The sequence below is a fragment of the Mustela nigripes genome, chromosome 13 (genome assembly GCF_022355385.1).
Source record: "Mustela nigripes isolate SB6536 chromosome 13, MUSNIG.SB6536, whole genome shotgun sequence".
Taxonomy (NCBI): Eukaryota; Metazoa; Chordata; class Mammalia; order Carnivora; family Mustelidae; genus Mustela; species Mustela nigripes.
Window position 1 is genome coordinate 4,945,403 of NC_081569.1, and position 18,207 is coordinate 4,963,609.

The following is an 18,207-nucleotide window of genomic DNA, read 5'->3' on the forward strand; positions in this document are numbered from 1 at the left end:
CTCTCTGTCAAATAAATAAATAAAATCTTAAAAAAAAAAAAAAATCCCAGCCGAGCATGGTGGCATGGCCTAGGCCCCAGCCTCTCGGAAGGCTGAGGGGAGGGCTTGAGCTCAGGAGTTCTGGGCTGGAGTAAGTCATGCCCGTCAGGTGTGCAGGCTAAGTTCCTCACTGACCCAATGCCCTGCAGGAGTGGGGGGCCACCTGGCTACCTAAGGAGGGGAGAACCTGACCCGGGCGGAGCGGAGCAGGTCAGCAGGGCCATCGAGCCTGTCGGTAGCCGCTGCGCTCCGGCCTGGGCAACAGAGCCAGTCCCCATGAGAAAGACCTGTCAGGAGATCGCTGCATGTTCATGTCGTTACTATGTATCAGAAAGTCCGAAATGCTACCTGGAACCCCCACATTGAAGTAGTTGGTGTTTGATCATGATGTTCCCGTTGTGTCCTTGCTCGCTGTTGGTGTTAGCGGGACGAGTGACGGGGACTGAGGACGGCCGTGTACTGAGGGAAGCGGTAAGCTTTGGCTTCGTGAAATGACGCTTTTCTGGTTGGAGATTCATCCAACTGCAGGAAAGGGAAAGCTAGATAACCATGGGACGGGGGCGTCCACACCCCCTCCGTCCCTTCTGCTGGTGAAGGTGCTGGAGTGTTCCATTGCGGGGGAGGGGGTGCTTGTCCTGACTGTCTGCACCTCTCCTGTCTCCTGTGGCTACTCTAGTCAGCACTTCGCCACCCTGAAGCCTGGCAGTTAATGCTGAAGAAATGGTTCTCTTCTGAAAATCATCTCTTCTGCTATATTGACTTGGAGTCAGCTGAAGGCATAAGCTAGCTGGATAGGGCAAAATGGATCCACGGAGGGTGAAACTGGGATCATGACGCCTCCCCTCACAAAGGAGGCCGCTCACACCAGATCGCTGGGAAGCTCTGAGTGCCGCATTCTGGGACGCCCAGCCCAGGCCTGCAGGATAGGCCCCGCCCCTCTGTCCTGAGCCCAAGTACGTAACAGAGGATCATTAAAGATTTTTTAGCAGGAGAATATTATGATTAAAAAAGGTTTGGGGGCACCTGGGTGGCTCAGTGGGTTAAGCCTCTGCTTTCAGCTCAGGTCATGATCTCAGGGTCCTGGGATCAAGCCCCGCATCGGGCTCTCTGCTCAGCAGGGAGCCTGCTTCCCCCTCTCTCTCTGCCTGCCTCTCTGCCTACCTGTGATCTTTCTCTCTATCAAATAAATAAAAATCTTAAAAAAAAAAAAAGGTTTGTTTTAAGATTTATTGATTTTTTTGGAGAGAGAGAAAGAACAGGAGAGAGGCAGAGGGAGAGGGAAACCCAAGCAGACTCTACACTAAGTGCAGAACCCGACATGGGGTTCAGTCTCCCGACCCTGAGCTTACGACCTGAGCCAAAACCCAAGAGTTGCTCGTTTAAACGACTGCACCTCCTAGGCGGCACCCCTTGATTGAAACTATTCTATGCATTTAATTAATTTAATTAACCAGACAGCTCTCCTGCCCTCCGCACAGATAGCATCATGTCTGTTTCTCTGTGCCTCTCGAATGTGTTCCAAGGCATGCTAGACCCCCAGAAGAACACGGAATTTATACAGTGGAGCCCCTGACAACCCAAGGAGCTTAGTGTTTCTCCACAAATCTAACGCAGCTCTCTTTTGGCTGTAAGTAATGGGAATCCTCAGCTTGGGAAAAGGACACTCACTGGCTTATGTCACTGGAAGCCCAAGGGCTCGATCCGGGGGTACATCTGATAGCATCGAGGCTGTCTGCGAGGTGCCACGTCTGTGCTGACTTTCCGTGTGGGCAGGCTTTCTCTTCTTGTAGACCTTTACAGTACTCTCAGGCTCACCAGCTGACGGCACTCCCTTTTCTCCTCCAACACACTCTTCGGGCTTGTGTCATGAGCCCGTGCCTTAGCCAGTCACTGTTTCCGAGGCTATAAGGTACCTTGACCGGAAATACTGAGCCTGATCTATCCCATGGGACAGAGGGGCCTGCGCAGAAGGGCGGCCTTACCAGGTTGGGGGTGAAGGGCAGGGCAGTTCTCAAAATCGAAAGATGCTACGCAGGCAAAAAAACAAAAACAAAAAACAAGAGACCCCACAAGAATCACACGAAGAGGGCAGTGGTGAGAGCAATAGTCCTTCCAGGGCCAATTTTCCAATAGGCTTTTCAGAGGGAGCGTGGAGGAAAAGCTGTTGGTGTAGAGGGATAAGAACCAGAAACTCAGGTGTTTAACTCTCCATAATTCTGCCGCCTTCATTCGGTTTCAACTTCCCATTAATTTTATTTTTCCTTTATTAAAAAATTTCACTTTGATGGTAGTACTTTCGGAGCCAATTACTCCTCACAGCCCTTGGATGAGAGCTGGCCAAGGTAAGCGAGCTGTATTTTAAAAAGTGGGCACATGTTGTTTGTCAATGTTTTCACTTTATTTTATCCTTTGAATATTGTTTTAGAAATTTCTGACATAAATCTTGTTTTCTCTTAGAAAACGTAGGTTTTTCAGGTAGGATCCTAGATTAATCTGGAAGTCTAAGATGAAAAATCATTAAAAAAAAATCTAGATCTTCATATTTAAAATCAAATGGAAACATACTCGGGCTATACCTACCAAGAGAATACCCTGATGCGGTTTCCTTGTATTTGAGACATGGGAAAATAACCACCTTTGCTCAGGGTATCTTAGTAAGCTGTTGGAAGGAGTGAAAGATTTAATAAGCTTCTCAAAATGTAATTTGCTTAGTGGGTTTGATTTAGAGTCTCTGAGTATTTTTGTATACAGAGGATATGTGCCCCCCAAAATTGAGTATTTTGGGGTCTAGAGAGTGATGGAATCTAAAACCAGCTGCAAAGACTGGTGTACCCATTGCTTGTGTGGCACGTTCCCAGTTCACCAAGTCAGAATCAGGAGACACTGAAGTGTACACATCAAAAAAGAGACATTCAGAGCGCTCTTGGCATTGAGGCTGACTCTCTGTCTGTTCTCTGGGGAAATCCTGACTGAGCACTTACGGTGATTAACACAGTCAGGAACTGCGACATCCGTATGGGTGACAGTCAGGAACTGCGACGTCCGTATGGGTGACGGGGGCTCCTGCCTCCAGGCGGTTTTCAGCTGCCCTCAAGAATCCCGGGCCCCAGGGTCGTGGGAAAATACAGTATTGTATTTTCAGTCAGAGAAAGAGATCTCCAGACGAATATTTTGAAAGTTAGCGTCCAAGGAAGAAATGTCCACAGCTGCCCAGAGCAGTGCGAGAAGTGCGAGAAGTGTTTCCATGAGTGCGACACCCGTGCCAGTTGTGTTCCTACTCACAGTATCTCCGAGGGAAGATGGTTTCCACCTGTAGGGTTGTCAGGGTGCCCCCCCCCACGCACCCTTGGGGTGTGCTGAACGGTGACTTTTTCCACATCTGGACGGAGACCTCATATCCCCTAGAGAGGAGACGGTCATGGATTTTGAACTATTTAAGGTGCTTGTTGGCCCTTTTTAAGACAAAACCAAACCAAACCTCAGTATATGCCCCACTAGCTAATCCTGTTTTTACGGATTTTGGGGGGTTTTTAATCATGGAAATCAGGATCATAGGAATCGGAGAGATCCCTCAGTCAGACCTCATTTTAACAATGTTGAGCAAAGTGAACGAGGCATGGAGCATGCGGGTGACTTTCCCTGGGTGAGTAGAAGAGCCAGTTCCCAAACTTGGGCCCGAGGCTTGCCTTTGCTCCTATGAATTGAACGTCTTTACTTTCTCTGTCATTCTGGTTTTTAAAGGCAGCAGCATCCTTGGAAAGAAGAGAAGCACCCCGGATTCAGGCTGACATCTGCTCTTAACAGGTACCCGGGTTGGTCACTCATAGAAAGAAATTTAAAGAAGACCAATTGATTTGATTTTCCTGATGTTCTTTATGTATTCTCCAGTTACTAGAGGATATGCCTGTCACATGTGTTTATAGGAAGTATTTTTAAAAAGCCTAAATCTCCCACCATTTATTGAATGTCTGCACAAACAGTACCAATCCATCGATGGGGTCCTGGGGGGACTACGGGGTTGGGTCTTACTATGTGACTTTGAGTAAGTTGTATAACTTCTCTGCGCCCCAGTTTACCCATCTGGAAAAGGCAGATCATCATACCTCTCTCAAGAGGGTGGTGTGAGAATCAAATAAGATCTGTGAGAAACAGGGGTAGCATTAGCATCCAGCCAGCGTTCCCTCCTGTCGTGATCGCGCTCGGCCCAATGCCAGGGTTGACTGTTTTGTGGAGGTCAGTGTTTTCGGTCCTGACAGCTGCCCCCAAGAACAAATATTATGTTCTGTTTTAAGAGACTAGAGGACTTGTCCAAGGCAATGTAGCTAGCATGTGATGGAACTGAGACTTTTTTTTTTAAACCATTTATAGTGTAAAATATAAAACATACACAGAAGAGAGAAGCATGACCCCAAGTCCCCGTGCCCACCCTTCAGCTTTCGTCCTCATCCATGTCCTGCCATATACCCCATCCCCGTCCCATTTCCACCCCACCCCCACCAGATCGACTACTGCCTCTGTAAATGTCTCTAACAGGAAAGATTGATGAGAACTTCTTTTAAAGAAAACACAACCACAATGCCATTTTTACACGTAACAAAATTAGTAGCGATTCCTTCATGTTAGCCAAACTCAGGCTATATACGGATTTTCCCAGTTGTCTCTCTGCGTTTGATTGATATTCTCTTGTGCCTCTTTGTATCTGTGAAGGAGCTGGAATCCAAAGCCAGGGGTCTCAGATCCCAGGGTCCATGCTCTTTCTGCTGCCTCATGCAGCTTCCGACCTGCCCTCCCCGCTCCCACTCCCACCCCATACCCTTGTCTGAACATGGCACCGCCACGGTGCACAGTCAGGCCACATGGCTTAATGGCCACCTGAGGCTGTCACCTAGAAGAGACCACAGGAAGCATTTTCAGCTAATCTTACATCTCTCACAGGTTCTTTTCATGGCAGATAGTTTGACTCATGGATGAGAAAAAGTAAATAATCATCCCTTAGAGTTAAGAGTTAAGAGTAGAAATTGGAGCCATTGGGGGCAATTTCCAGAATTTGCTGTAGATCGGGGTTTCCAACCTTTTTGTCTTAGGACCCCTTTACAGTCTTGAAAACCACTGAGGCCCTCAAAGAGTGTTTGCATATATGGCTGTGTCTGTTGATATTTATCTGTTTATAAGAGATACTTATTAATTTAAAAATTAAAGAATAGCAATAATAGATTCATGACACGTCAACATAAAAGATGGCTCCCTTTGGAAGCGCGTTATTATTTTCTAAAACGAAGAATTTACCAAAAAGGGGGCGCTGTTTTACCTTTCACGACCCTCTCGAAGGTAGCTAGGTTCTCGGTTTATGCGTTCTGTCCTTCGTGACCTCACGGGTCACTGCTAGAAACTGCTGTGCTCATGAGAGAATGAGCGCGGAAGGCAAAGAGCATTTAGTATTATTTGCAGAGTCGTCTTGACCTTGCACGCCCCCTGAGCCACGGCTATAGGCAACCTTTCACACAGGAGGACTTACTCTCACATGGAGAGAATCTGGAGCAAAGAATGCACTGGGCCCACCTGTCTTCTGTGTCGCAGGGAGAACAGGGAGCCCCCTGGGGGAGGCCAGGAGTCCAAGCTCTACGTTGTTGAAATAGAGCATTATGCCATTAGCTTCGAAGTGTGAGACTATACACGTACAGATTAAGGTCTTGTTGGGTGTGGGCCACCCTCAGAGGCTGTTCCTGAGGTGAGGGACTTCAGGTAGGTTCAGACTCCTCATCTTATGGGTGCTTGAGTTCTCTCCTCTTGGTAATTTTCAGAATATTGCATTCTCACTAAGGAAAAATGGATTTTATTACTAATGGATCTTACTAATGGATTTTTCTTGCTAATATTTTCAGAATATTGCATTCTTACTAAGGAAAAATGGATTTTCAGTCAGACTCTCTCTTCCTCCCCTTAGGACCAATTCTGATTCTGCGCTTCACACGAGTGCTCTGAGCGCCAAGCCCCAGGACCCCTACGGAGGAGGGGGCCAGTCCACCTGGCCTGCCCCATATATGGGTAAGACACACAGGCCCACTGCTCACAGCGTCTGCTTTCTCATTCTGTTTGAAGTGACTCCAGCTCTGGGATTTGTCCCTCAGTCACCTCTGTCGGCCACAACAACCACTCTTGATGTGTCTTCTGCCTCCGTCTTTTCCTCTCTGATCTACCCCAGCCTACCTGACCAACACCCTTGGCTTTGTTGTCATTTCCTTGGGGCCATCCTTGACCTTCCTCCCTTTACCAGCCCAGAACCACCCGTGTCCGTGTCACAGCCTGGAGCTCCTCTAGGCTCAGGCCTACCTTGGCAGCTGTGCCACTTGGCTGCCTTCTGCCTTCTCTCCCGCTGCTTGGTGTAGATTTCTTGAAAAGTCAGCATCCTGATGGTCTTATCTCCAGCACGGTGCATGGCACAGAGGAGTGACCCTCAGTGATGGAGAAATTACGTAGTGGCTCGCAGGCACAGAGCCCTTGCTAGAACACTCTAGGGGCTGACATCTCATCTGCCAGGAACCCAACCTGCTTCACTAAGACACACTGCAAGCCTACCTTTCCTTCCGGGGATGATAATCTAATAGGAACCATGGTCTTGCATTACCTCCTTCCTATGCAGGTTGACTCTTGTCCACAACCCTTAGGGCTAGGTGGTCGGTCTTAAAACAGGGGAGAAAATAAATCTTGGTCAAGAGAATCCCAGGCTTCCTGGTTTACTTTATTTTTGAGACCATTTGAAACCCAAATAGCCTCTGTTTGGAGACTGTTCAAGGTCTTCCTTCCTTGCACATAGTAGAGGTGGGGTTAGTAATGACTTTGCTGTGTTTGTTCCATTGGTCTCACTCGTAGATGACTGCCTTGGCCAAAACATTCCCTTACGCTTCAAGCACGAGATCTTTGAGAGTCGGTCTGGGCCATCTGGCCGTGTTTCCATCCATGGGAATGGGAGCATCAGGCTGGCAGGAATGTGGGAACTGGACAGGAGCCCGCCGCTCACTGCTCGGAGGAGCAGGGTCTATGGAGAGACGCGTGAGTTTAGCTCCAGGAGAGGCAGAGATGGGACCATATACACACAGGCCAGAAAGGCAGCAGCTGTGATCCGTGGAGGTGCCAGGAAGTACAGTGACATCCTGGTCTCCCCGGACTGGGAGGGAACCAGATGGATGGGTTTTGACCCTCGGAGCCCCTGATAAAGAGCCACCTTTCGGCCTCTGCCATACCTTCGCGTCTCCTGTCCTCTCTGCAAAGTTTTTGCTTCTGCACAAAGGGCCAGAGACCCAGAGACCAGAAGGCAACTGTAGATAATTTAAATAAAGAGCCTTTGGGGCCTGCACGCAGAGAGAGAGAGCACAGAAAGGGGTTGACTAGGTGAAGTAGTCATACCGGGAGCCGTCGGGCCTGTGAGGGGAGAGATGCGAGATGTCAGAAGGGGTGAGTGAGAAGGAATCAGGCAGAACTGTGGCAGAGCTGCTCTCGGCAGACGGAGCAAGAAAGAAATCGGGAGGAGAATTCCTGGGCCGACTCGAGAATCGAGGTGGTCACTCTTTGTCAAGTCAGCGACTCGAGATTGTGGGGCCGCAGCGTCTGTTGGGCATGGGGGGGTCACAGGGGGGAGCCTCCAGCCCCAGCGACCGAGCTGTGGGCCTGCTTGTGCACACTTGCCGTGCAAGGACAGCACAACTCAGAAACACGGCCAAATATGGATGTGTTTACATGGGAAAGCCAGTGTGTTTAAAATATTATTCAAGTCTCCAAGGGTGGGGATTATTTCTGGAGAATTATATTTGTCGGTGGGAGCTATTTTAAAGAGTTCTGTGTATTTTCCCCCTGTAATTCATTAAAAGTTTTTCATTTTCTTTCCCTTTGGATTTTAAAAATACCAGCTAGCTTGGCAAAAAGGTATTTATTATAGAACCAACCAAATAAAGTAAGGATTTAAAAAGTGATGGGAAAATGCAGTTGAAGCCCAGGATTCAGGCTCCGTAGCAGAAGTAGCAGTAACCGCTCTTTCCCTGGGAATCCTTCCTGAGCTCAGTGATGCAGCCACCATGTCCCCACTGTCTGTCTGCAAGCTGGTGATGAGGGAGTGCCTGCTCCTAACTTAGCCACATGAGCAATAAACTGGTACGTCTGTGAGCAGGACTGTGTATCCCCAGAGAATGAAGCCATTGGTCTGTTCATGCTTAAATTTTCACAGTGGTTATTGAGTTGTGTGACAATTAGGCGTCAGTGGTAAGTAGGTGATGTAAATAACAGGAATAAGCTTCTACACCAGACAAGATTTTTAGTTTCTTCTCTTTTCATTATTCAGAATCTACGAAGAGAAGCCTTGACCAGAGTTCCCTGGCGGCCGGGGTGCTTCGCCATTTCACATGCACACTGCCGGGCAAGCGTAAGGGCTCGCTGGGACCCTGGCTCTGTCCTGTAGCCCAGGACTGTCCCCTAACTGCCCCCCACTCCCACGTGGTCATGGACATGGGGGCTGGAGTGGTCCCTGTCCTTCCCGGGAGCACTCTGGAGCTCAGGACCGAAGAGTGTGGGAGAATGATCTTTTCTGCACCCACAGCTTGTAGATAGATGCTGAGCTGTACTGGTTTGGGAGCCGTAGCCCCGAACCCCTCCTCCGGGAAGAAGGCGAGTCTTGGACCTCTGTTTTAACGATCCTCTGTCCTCAGGCAAACACTGTGACCTGCACAGTTACGAAGAAGGTCTAAAATGCAAACAACCCATAAGGAAGTGAGCCTGTTAATGACCCCTGATTGCACGGAGGAGCGGGCGGGGAGGGGGAGGGCACAAACATCTCAGATCGAAAGAGGGGCGAAAGCATCACCCAGATGGCAGGAGTGCCCGAATGGGGAGGCTGATGCCCCAGAGGCTTGTTGCGAAGGGACCCAGCTCTGCAAATCCTGCTGCTGGAGGACTTTTATCCATCCGGCATGGAGCAGGCAGAGGGCACGTGGTCTGTGTTGCACTCAGGAGGTCAGCGCCCAGCGGCTCTGAGGCCTCCTGGGTGCCCAGAACACAGATGCAGCCTTGGCCGCGGCCGTCCCTTAGCCCTGTGGGACGGATGTGAGTGAGTTTCCTCTGATTCCAGATGTCCAGTCTCAGTGCTCCCTTTTTAGGCTCAGTGCTTTATTTCTAGTTGTATCCTACGGTATTTTGTCATCCAGTAATACAGATCCGGGTGCGGGTATGTCGGCTCTGCGTTAGCTTGGCTCTGACAAACCAGTCCTGATCGTCACCATTGTTCCGCTTACCTGGACGCTGAACCTGGGGGCCTCACCCTCCCTCCCACAGCCCTCACAGCAGTCAGCAGCCAAGTCCCAGCCCTCCTGCCCGCAGCGAGCCTCAGAGCAGCCTCTCTCCTGCCCTCAGTGCCTGGCCCCCCTTCCTTCTTGCCCGGACTGGCCTCCCAGTTTCCCACACCGTCTCCCTGCCTTTGGGCCTTCTCCTCTCCGTCCATCTCACACGCGCTGCTGGAACACTCTCTCCAGAGCTCTGCTGTCATCCTGTCACACCCCTTCCGTGTCTCCCGCTGAGCCACCGGCAGACTGCTCCAGTCCAGCCTCATCTGCCGTGTCCCTCGCCCCCCGTCTCCCGCTCCAGCCCAACGCTATTCTTGCCCCTGCCAGACACATTCGGCCTCATGTCCCCTTTCCTGTCCTCCTCCTCCCGTCTCTGCACGGGGGTGTCCCCTTCAACCTCACTCCCCAGTGTCCACATCCCTCCCATTACAGCAGCTGGACTTCCTGGAGGCACACAGGCCAGTTCTAGTCCCAGAACTTAGCGGTGCAGCACACGGTGCCTGCCTCAGGGCTGCTGTGAGGACAATACGGACTGCCTTGCAGTGCTGTGAAGCCTGGGCCGTGGTATGCGAGCCGTAATGCTGGCTCTCATTATGGTCATCCTCGTCATTATCCTTCAGGGCCTAACTGCAGTGCCACCTCCTCCATGAAGCCCTCCTTCTGTGCCCATCTGAGGGAGAGGGGTGGCACGAACAGGAGAGCCACCCAGTTTCCTCAGGTAGCCCTCCACCGGGTCCTCGTGTTCCAGGGCCAGGGCAGCTATACTAAGGGAGCGAGGGGGGCTTGGGGTCTTGATGAAGCGATGTAGGCTCATACCATGCCAGGTTGCTGAGTGAAACCAGTCTGTTGTTTGCAATGGGATAATCCTGGTGTCGTGGTCAGAATGGTCACGTTCCCAGCCCCTTCCCAAGATGAGGGCCCCAAGGAAGCCAAAAGATGCATGAGAAGTTTCTTTTCCATCCTGCTGACAGTTGCCGTTGTAGAGCTTCACCTTCCCTCTCTCTGCACCTCATTTTCTGATGCTCTGCTCACCTTGCTTTGTTTTTTGTCTGTCTTAAGGTTTTATTTTATTTATTTTTATTAAGTGGGCTCCACGCTGGGTCTGGAGCCCAACATGGGGCTTGAACTCATGACCCCGAGATCAAGAGTGCAATGCTTAACCTACGGAGCCACCCAGGCACCCCGCCCTTAAGATTTTATTTTATTTTATTTTATTATTATTATTTTGTAAAGATTTTGTTTATTTACTTGACAGACAGAAATCACAAGCAGGCAGAGAGGCAGGCAGAGAGAGAGGAGGAAGCAGGTTCCCTGCTGAGCAGAGAGCCCGATTCGGGGCTTGATCCCAGGACCCTGAGACCATGACCTGAGCAGAAGGCAGAGGCTTAACCCACTGAGCCACCCAGCCCCCCCACCCCGCCCTTAAGATTTTAAAGTAATCTCTAAATCCACTGTGGCGCTCAAACTCACAACCCCAAGATCAGAAGTTGCCTGGTCTACTGAGCCAGCCGGGCAGCCCTCACCTTGCCTTCTTTGGAGATGTCAAATCAGAATTCAGGTCTAGCCTCGTCCAGGTCCCTCAGAAAGTGGGCCAAGGATGGTCTGCGGACAGTCCTCAGAGGTGATAGTTAAAAACAGATTCCTGGGCCCATTCTCACTCCCTCCGAATCAGTCTTTGAGGCTTGGGCCCACAAAGCTACATCCTAACAGGCTTTTACCCAAGTCTTTCTGTGCACTAAAATAAAGTCTTTTTTTTTTTAAAGATTTTTTATTTATTAATTTGACAGAGAGAAATCACAAGTAGATGGCGAGGCAGGCAGAGAGAGAGAGATAGGGAAGCAGGCTCCCTGCTGAGCAGAGAGCCCGATGCGGGACTCGATCCCAGGACCCTGAGATCATGACCTGAGCCGAAGGCAGTGGCTTAACCCACTGAGCCACCCAGGCGCCCCTAAAATAAAGTCTTAAATTACTAAGTTGATTTCTGCTTCCTTGGGCTGAGAGAAGTTCTGTCTTCATGAGCGTGCTGGGTTTATCAGCCTGTTAGTGCTCCTGGGGATTCTCAGTGTTGCCCCCACCTCAGACTCTACCGAAATGGTCGGTCTTCTACCTGTTTTCGAGAATTTGCTTCAGCGTTCCAGCTTCTCACTGGTCCTCTCCCCCCTGGCCTAGCACACCCTCCTTGCAGGAACTTGACGAATCCATGTTGAAAGAATGATCATTACAGCTGGTGTTGAAGCTGTAGAGGCTTATCAGGTTCTCCAGAAACTTATCAAAACTTTAAGAAAGCATTTAAGTATATTTAAAGGCTCAGAACTTAAAACTTTGTCCTGATTTTTTATTGAAAACTCATTTAGGGGTGCCTGGGTGGCTCAGTTGGTTGGGCGACTGCCTTTTGCTCAGGTCATGATCCTGGAGTCCCAGGATCGAGTCCCGCATCGGGACTCCCTGCTCAGCAGGGATTCTGCTTCTCCCTCTGACCTTCCCCCTCTCATGCTCTCTCTGTCATTCTCTCTCTCAAGTAAATAAATAAAATCTTAAAAAAAGAAAGAAAGAAAGAAAACTCTTTTAGTGTATTTGCTCCAAGGAGGATGGTCACCTAATTCATGGGTTTTAGCTTAGAACAATGGAAAATACTATGGTTGGTCATCTGCAGTATATTTTATGGATTAAAAATATTTGATTCATAAATAAATAAAATCTTAAAAAAAAATATTTGATCCAGCCAGAATTTATTCCAAGTCAAATGTTTAAAACTTTGTGAATAGCTATCATATATTCTATTTAAATTGACAGAGACTAGATAATTTTTAAAAAAATAACTTGACTCTTTTCAAGCAATACATATAACAACATTCAACATGGGACTTGCAGTCTGTCCCTCTAAACATGCATGGTTCGTGTGAGCCAGTCACGTAGATTTTTGGAGTTACCAGCCCTTCCCCCACCCCTGCAACTTGCAAGAGTTTTGATCTGAACTTCTTTATTTTGTGATTTGAATAGAGGTTCTCAGACTTTGTACGTTGTTCTTTCAAGACAGAGGCTGTTTTTTAAAATAAATTAAGACTGAGATCATTTTAAAGGAAGAGTAGAAAGGAGCCAATTCTTGACTCAAATGGGCCATACCTATTCTAATTTTAGTAACACTAGTGCACCTTGGATGAACATCAGCATACCAAAATCACCCTGGAATTTTCACGATTCTATTTCAAATCAGAAAGAGTCACTAATTCTTAGATAAATAAAATTGAAAGCACCACATAAAAGTGTGTTTTTTTTCCCTTTCCCACCAGGTTTCTGTGATGGTGAGAACGACATACATGGGGAAGGTATGACCTGCTTTCACCTGCCGGCACTGAGCACAGCATCTCTAGGCTCCCTTCACGCTCCCAAGACTCCTGCTCTCAGGACTTTACCAAGTGCCCATGGCAGCTGCTCGGTTCACTTTCTGAGAGGCCGTATAAAATCCAGGCTAGCCATGATCAAGGGCATGGGAAGGAACCATGTACTTAGATCACAAAGGCTCCCTGTCATCTGAGTCCTCACAGTCCCATGGTCACGAGGTTGTGCAGGGAAGCAAAACTGTATCCGTATCCACATGAAAGTAGGAATGAGTCAGTCACTCGGACCATTAATTATCCCAAGGCCCCTTCCTTCTTAGCTGTCTGTTCCTACTTAGAAAGTTTTGCAAGTCAGTAATTGACACACGTAAGTAAACAATGCCAGAAAAAGGCAAATTGGTTGCAAAACGAAATTGCAGATCTGGCAGGAGATACTGAGCTTCGTGAAGCCAGCTGCTGTCGGAGATGTACCGAGATGACCCCCGAAGCCACTAACAAAGGAAAGAGTGACACGGTTCTTCTATTCATTCGGAACCACCGGGCACTGTTTTCTTTCTCTGAATCTCTATAACCTGAGCTTTAACTTGGCCAAATAAGCTCTTCAAGAGAGAGTGGCTGGAGTACCAGAATTAAGAGAGACCTCTGGGAGCGCTGGGGCAGGCCCGAGGAGCCGAGCAGACCTGACCGCCGTCTTCCTGGCGCCGAGAAAAGAGCACTGCATCTCAGACTCTCCTCTGCAACTTTGGTCTCTGTTTCAAGTGACTTCTTTCCGGGTTCTGTTATTCTTGGGTTCGGAGACTGTCCTGTGTGGGGCTGAGACGAGGCAGCCATGACCGTCACTGAGACCTAACAGCATTCCTAGTTTCACAGTCACTGGTGTCTCTCGTGATGTATCCCCTTCCTGACATCAGATGACATGATCCGCGTTTCACCTGGCCAGACTGAGAGCGATAACGCAGAAAACCGTGGGATGGTCCCTCAGCACAGAGCTGGCCATCCCACAGCTCTGCCTCAAGCCCTCTGGGTTTTCAGTTCCCTTCCCTCTCCCAGCCCGTCACCAGGCAGCCCCATGGCCGCCTTGTCTTCCCTATGGTGTTTCTCTTGTCTTGTTTATCCTCATTTCATCCCTCCTGGGCCACTGTGTGATCCCCATTGCATCGGCTTCCACCATCCATCTCCTGGCCAAGGTTGGGGGCCCGTCGATCTGGCCTTGACCTTCTAAACTGGATCTCCTGCCACTCCTTTACTTAGGCCATGCTCCACTGAGAAGAGCAGCTCGACTCCATAGTGATCCACCCTCTAGTCTGTCCTCATTTCTAGGCCATTTTTTCTTTTCATTTTTCTTTTTTTCTAAAAAGATTTTATTTATTTATTTATTTATTTATTTGAGAGCGAGAACATGAGAGGGGAGAAGTTCAGAGGGAGAAGCAGACTCTCTGTGGAGCTGGGAGCCCGACACGGGACTCGATCCCAGGACTCCCGGATCATGACCTGAGCCGAAGACAGTTGCTTAACCAGCTGAGCCACCCAGACACCCTAGGCTTTTTTTTCTTATCTCTCCATCTCCGTAATGCCCTTTTCCTGTGTCTCCAAAGTCCTTTGCTCAGTGCCCGGCTGCAGAGGCCCACACCAGCTCTTCCCCAGTCAATACACAATGCCATATCAGTCATTTTTTGCGAAGATGATTTGGCTGAGGGTAGGATGGCTGCCTTCTAAATGGAGTGAATATGTCTTTTTCCCCCTTCAGTGCTGTCTTTTCCGGGCCCACTGAAGGAAGAGAATCTGTTAAACGTTCCCAAGCCACTGCCGAAGCAACTGTGGGAGACCAAGGAGGTAGGGGAGTCGTCTGTGTTTGTTATCACTGAATATACTTACGAGGTCACTAAAATCCAGCAGTGGGGGAGATAAGAGCTGAGAAAAAAGGAAGCAAAGATGTCAGGGGACAGAAATGGAAGAGTGTATTAGGGAATGATTGTTTAAATGAAACTGACCACAACTGTGTCGATGAATTAGGACAGGTATCTCTTGATGCTGTTCACGCAACTCACACAGTTTTCATGCGCATTTACTCATTCAGAAAGTCCTATCCATCCTTCACTCCTCATTTGTGTTTCTAGAAGCTCCGAAGCCCGGTGACTAGTCATAAGCAGATTTTTCTGTTTTAGAGCCAAACCTTCTCCCCATCACCAGCTTCTGTGCGTGGCTGGTTCACCAGATACCTGTCTCTTTAATGAAGGGTGTTTGACCTGAGTCCTTGGAGTCAGTAAGTTGACTTCTGTTTTGTGACTTCTGGGAGCCTCTGAGTATTTGCGTGTACAGCTTTGCCAGCTGCCTGCCACCACGGCTCTTGTGAACCTTGCCAGCTGTGGAAGGAGCGAGGCCCCATGGAACTTGACGTGGCCTCTCTTCCCGTAGGGAAGCTGTGTTTCCTTTGAAAGAAAGGGTATTAGTGATGCTTGTACTGCCTTATGGTCAGATTCCCAGTTTCTTCTGCCAGATCTACCAGAGTCACCATTAGCATTAAGGGTGGGCTTGAAAAGACATTTTTTAATAAAAGCAAGATATACATGATGTTTCATCTTTTGGGGATGAGAGGGGAGATAACATTTTAAATGCATGTACTTCGGGGCACCTGGCTGGCTCACTCAGAAGCACGCGAGACTTTTGATCTCAGGGTCAGGAGCTCGAGCCCCACGTTGGGTGTACAGGGGACTTAAATAAACTGAAATAAAAAATGAACATACTATAACAGGAGGAGGGGCCATACTGTCCTTGTGACCGTGGGAGGCTTGGGTGGTTTTGGAGGACAGCACCACCTTCTCCAGCGGGAAGGGTGGTAGCACCCACTCTTCCCCAGGTGCCAGGGACTGCTGTCTCTGGAAGGAGGAGCTCACCCTACTTCTTAGGGATTTGCAGCACTCCGTAAGCGATTTCTGGTAGAAGAGTTGAGTCAGTGGTACATTCATTTTTCCCCACGGTCTTTTTATCGAGCCCTTATCACCAGGCCCTCTAGCTGAATATTTATGAATGAACAGAGTTAAAAACCCTGCCCTCCTGAAGCTTAAGTTCTAGTGGAAATACATGTTTCCTTCTGAGGTTAATTTCCTCCTCCTTCACCCTGTTTTGTTTTTGTGTTTTTTTCCTTTCCTCTGAGGCCAGTTCGAAATATAATGTTGATTTAAAAACTCTCTTAACAGCATTGGCCTTTTTGGATTTTTTTTTTTAAGATTCTATTTATTTATTTCACAGACAGAGATCACAAGTATGCAGAGAGGCAGGCAGAGGGGGATGGGAAGCAGGCTCCCTGCTGAGCAGAGAGCCTGACGCAGGGCTCGACCCCAGGACCCTGAGATCATGACCCGAGCCGAAGGCAGAAGCTTTAACCCACTGAGCCACCCAGGCACCCCAAAACATTGGCTTTTTTTTTTTTTTTTAATTTGACAGGCAGAGATCACAAGTAGGCAGAGAGGCAGGCAGAGAGAGAGGAGGAAGCAGGCTCTCCGCAGAGCAGAGAGCCCGATGTGGGGCTTGATCCAAGGACCCTGGGATCATGACCTGGGCTGAAGGCAGAGGCTTTAACCCATTGAGCCACCCAGGCGCTCCACGTTGGCCTTTTTGAAGGAAATAGTATTCACCTAGGAGATAATTAACAAGGCAAAAATTAAGAAAACTCACTAATGTCATGCCCCCCTTGTGCCAGGAAAAATCCGGTCCGAACTGAAATGGCTGCCCCGTGTATGTGCTCCTTACCGTGCTGGGAGCCCAAGACACTTACAAAGACACTTTCAAAAAACTTGAATTTGACTTTCCAGTGAGTAATCCCAGGCTTTTTGTGTCTCTCCCCAGATTCAGTCCCTGTCAGGGCGCCCTCGATCCTGTGATGTTGGAGGTGGCAAGTAAGTTTTGCTCTTCCTGTTCAAGGCTCAGAGACCAACTGTCCCCAAGGTTTTTCCCTAAGGAAAGTCTTGAGACTTCTTTGTCCCAAAACTCTGAGCAACTTCCCTTGTAAGGTGTAACTTGGAAGTCAGCCGAACATTCACAAAAACAGCAGCTCCCGTGGTAGTCACATTTCATTTGTTTCAAATAATTCAGTGGCCGAACGGCCCTAGCAAGCTACGGTGTCATAAATACACTTAAGAAGAGCACAGCTGAGTGTCGGTGAACACACCCGCCAATGCAGATGGACAGCGTGTCTGTGCGCACTTCCGGCCGCCGAGCCTCACACTTAGATGTTTGAAACCTCCCAGCAGGTAGATTTTACCAGTTTTTAAAACTCAGTGCCTGCCGCCCATCAGTCAGAGAGCCTGTCCACTGTCAGGGTGAGCCACCCTGGTTCTCAAGTTCACTTTCCTAGTCCTTGACCTTTGACCCTATCACCTTTCCTCTACATTCAGCCAATCAGAAAAACAAGGTACCACATTCAGTTTTCTACAACCAAAATCTTTCTTCCTCATCTGCCAAATTGGACAGCTTTCCTTCTTCCCCACGTCCTCCCAAACCTGCCAGTTCCGTCCATCCCCCTACCTGTACTGGGAAGAGGGAGGCCCCCAGGGAGGCAGGTTCAGCTTCCCTCCTGGCCCGGATTCCCCTGGCCATTCTCTCCTCCTGGTCTCAGAGACACAGGTGTCCTCCTGGCCAAGGCTGACGCCTTACCCACTCCCTGGTCCTTGCCCGCACTGGCCTTTCTGAGGCCTCTCCCTCCTCCCTGTCCTGCCCTCCCCTGGGTGTTCAGCCTTGTCTGCCCTGGTAGGTTTTCTCTCTGTGTTTAAATGTACTCACTAAGGAGTCTGCACAGAAAAAATCCTTACCCCTGCATTCCCTTGTAGTTACTTACAGTTACTTCCTTCCTGCTCGTTTCCAGAATTCTTAGCCACACTTTGGAAAGAGTATTTACTTCTGAGGCTTCTCCCCTGACTGCTTGTCCACTCTGCAGCCCACAGTGGCCTGGCCTCCAGCCGCACTGTTGCAAGGGAGCTGTCCTCAGGAGACATCCCTAGTACGCGTCCTCTTGTCCTGTGGAAACTCGGTGTCTAAGACAGAATTCCTTGTCATCCCCACAGCACACGCCCACCACCCCAGTCTGCTCATACGCCTCAGTGTCCCCATGCTGGAAAGTCAGGAGTCCTTCTCCAGTAGTGCCTTCTGTCTCTTCGACTCAGTCCCCACGCTCTGTCTTCGCTCTGTCTCCCTTGACTACCAAGCCCCACCAGCCACCACTCACCTCTCTGCCGCCAGGCTCCGCTCCGTATGCCAGTCCTCCTCCCCCGTCTGTTAGCCACATTGTCCTCCGTGGGATTATGTTTTTTCCTGCTTCCCACCTTCCACCGGCTTCTTTCAGTCTGAGCCTCATGTGCTCTCTGCCTACCTGTCCAGTCCTGCCGCCCTCACCACTACCTCTCCTGAACTTGACCTTCGTGTCGTAGTTCCTGCTGTATCTAAATTCCTTGGGCACACTGTGTGGTTTCATGCTTCCCTGCTTTGCCCATGCCGTGAACTCTGCCTGA

The 18,207-nt window shown here is 49.3% G+C and overlaps 1 protein-coding gene across 1 annotated transcript in view; it reads left to right on the forward strand.

Moving 5' to 3' along the window:
* CRTC3 (CREB regulated transcription coactivator 3) overlaps nt 1-18,207 on the forward strand; it is an 87,866-nt gene that overhangs the window by 54,680 nt on the left and 14,979 nt on the right. The window contains exons 4-9 of the mRNA XM_059371171.1: nt 2,320-2,381; nt 3,781-3,843; nt 5,984-6,084; nt 12,656-12,691; nt 14,451-14,536; nt 16,550-16,599. Of these exons, the coding sequence (XP_059227154.1) occupies nt 2,320-2,381; nt 3,781-3,843; nt 5,984-6,084; nt 12,656-12,691; nt 14,451-14,536; nt 16,550-16,599 (398 nt within the window). The remainder of the gene's footprint in view (nt 1-2,319; nt 2,382-3,780; nt 3,844-5,983; nt 6,085-12,655; nt 12,692-14,450; nt 14,537-16,549; nt 16,600-18,207) is intronic.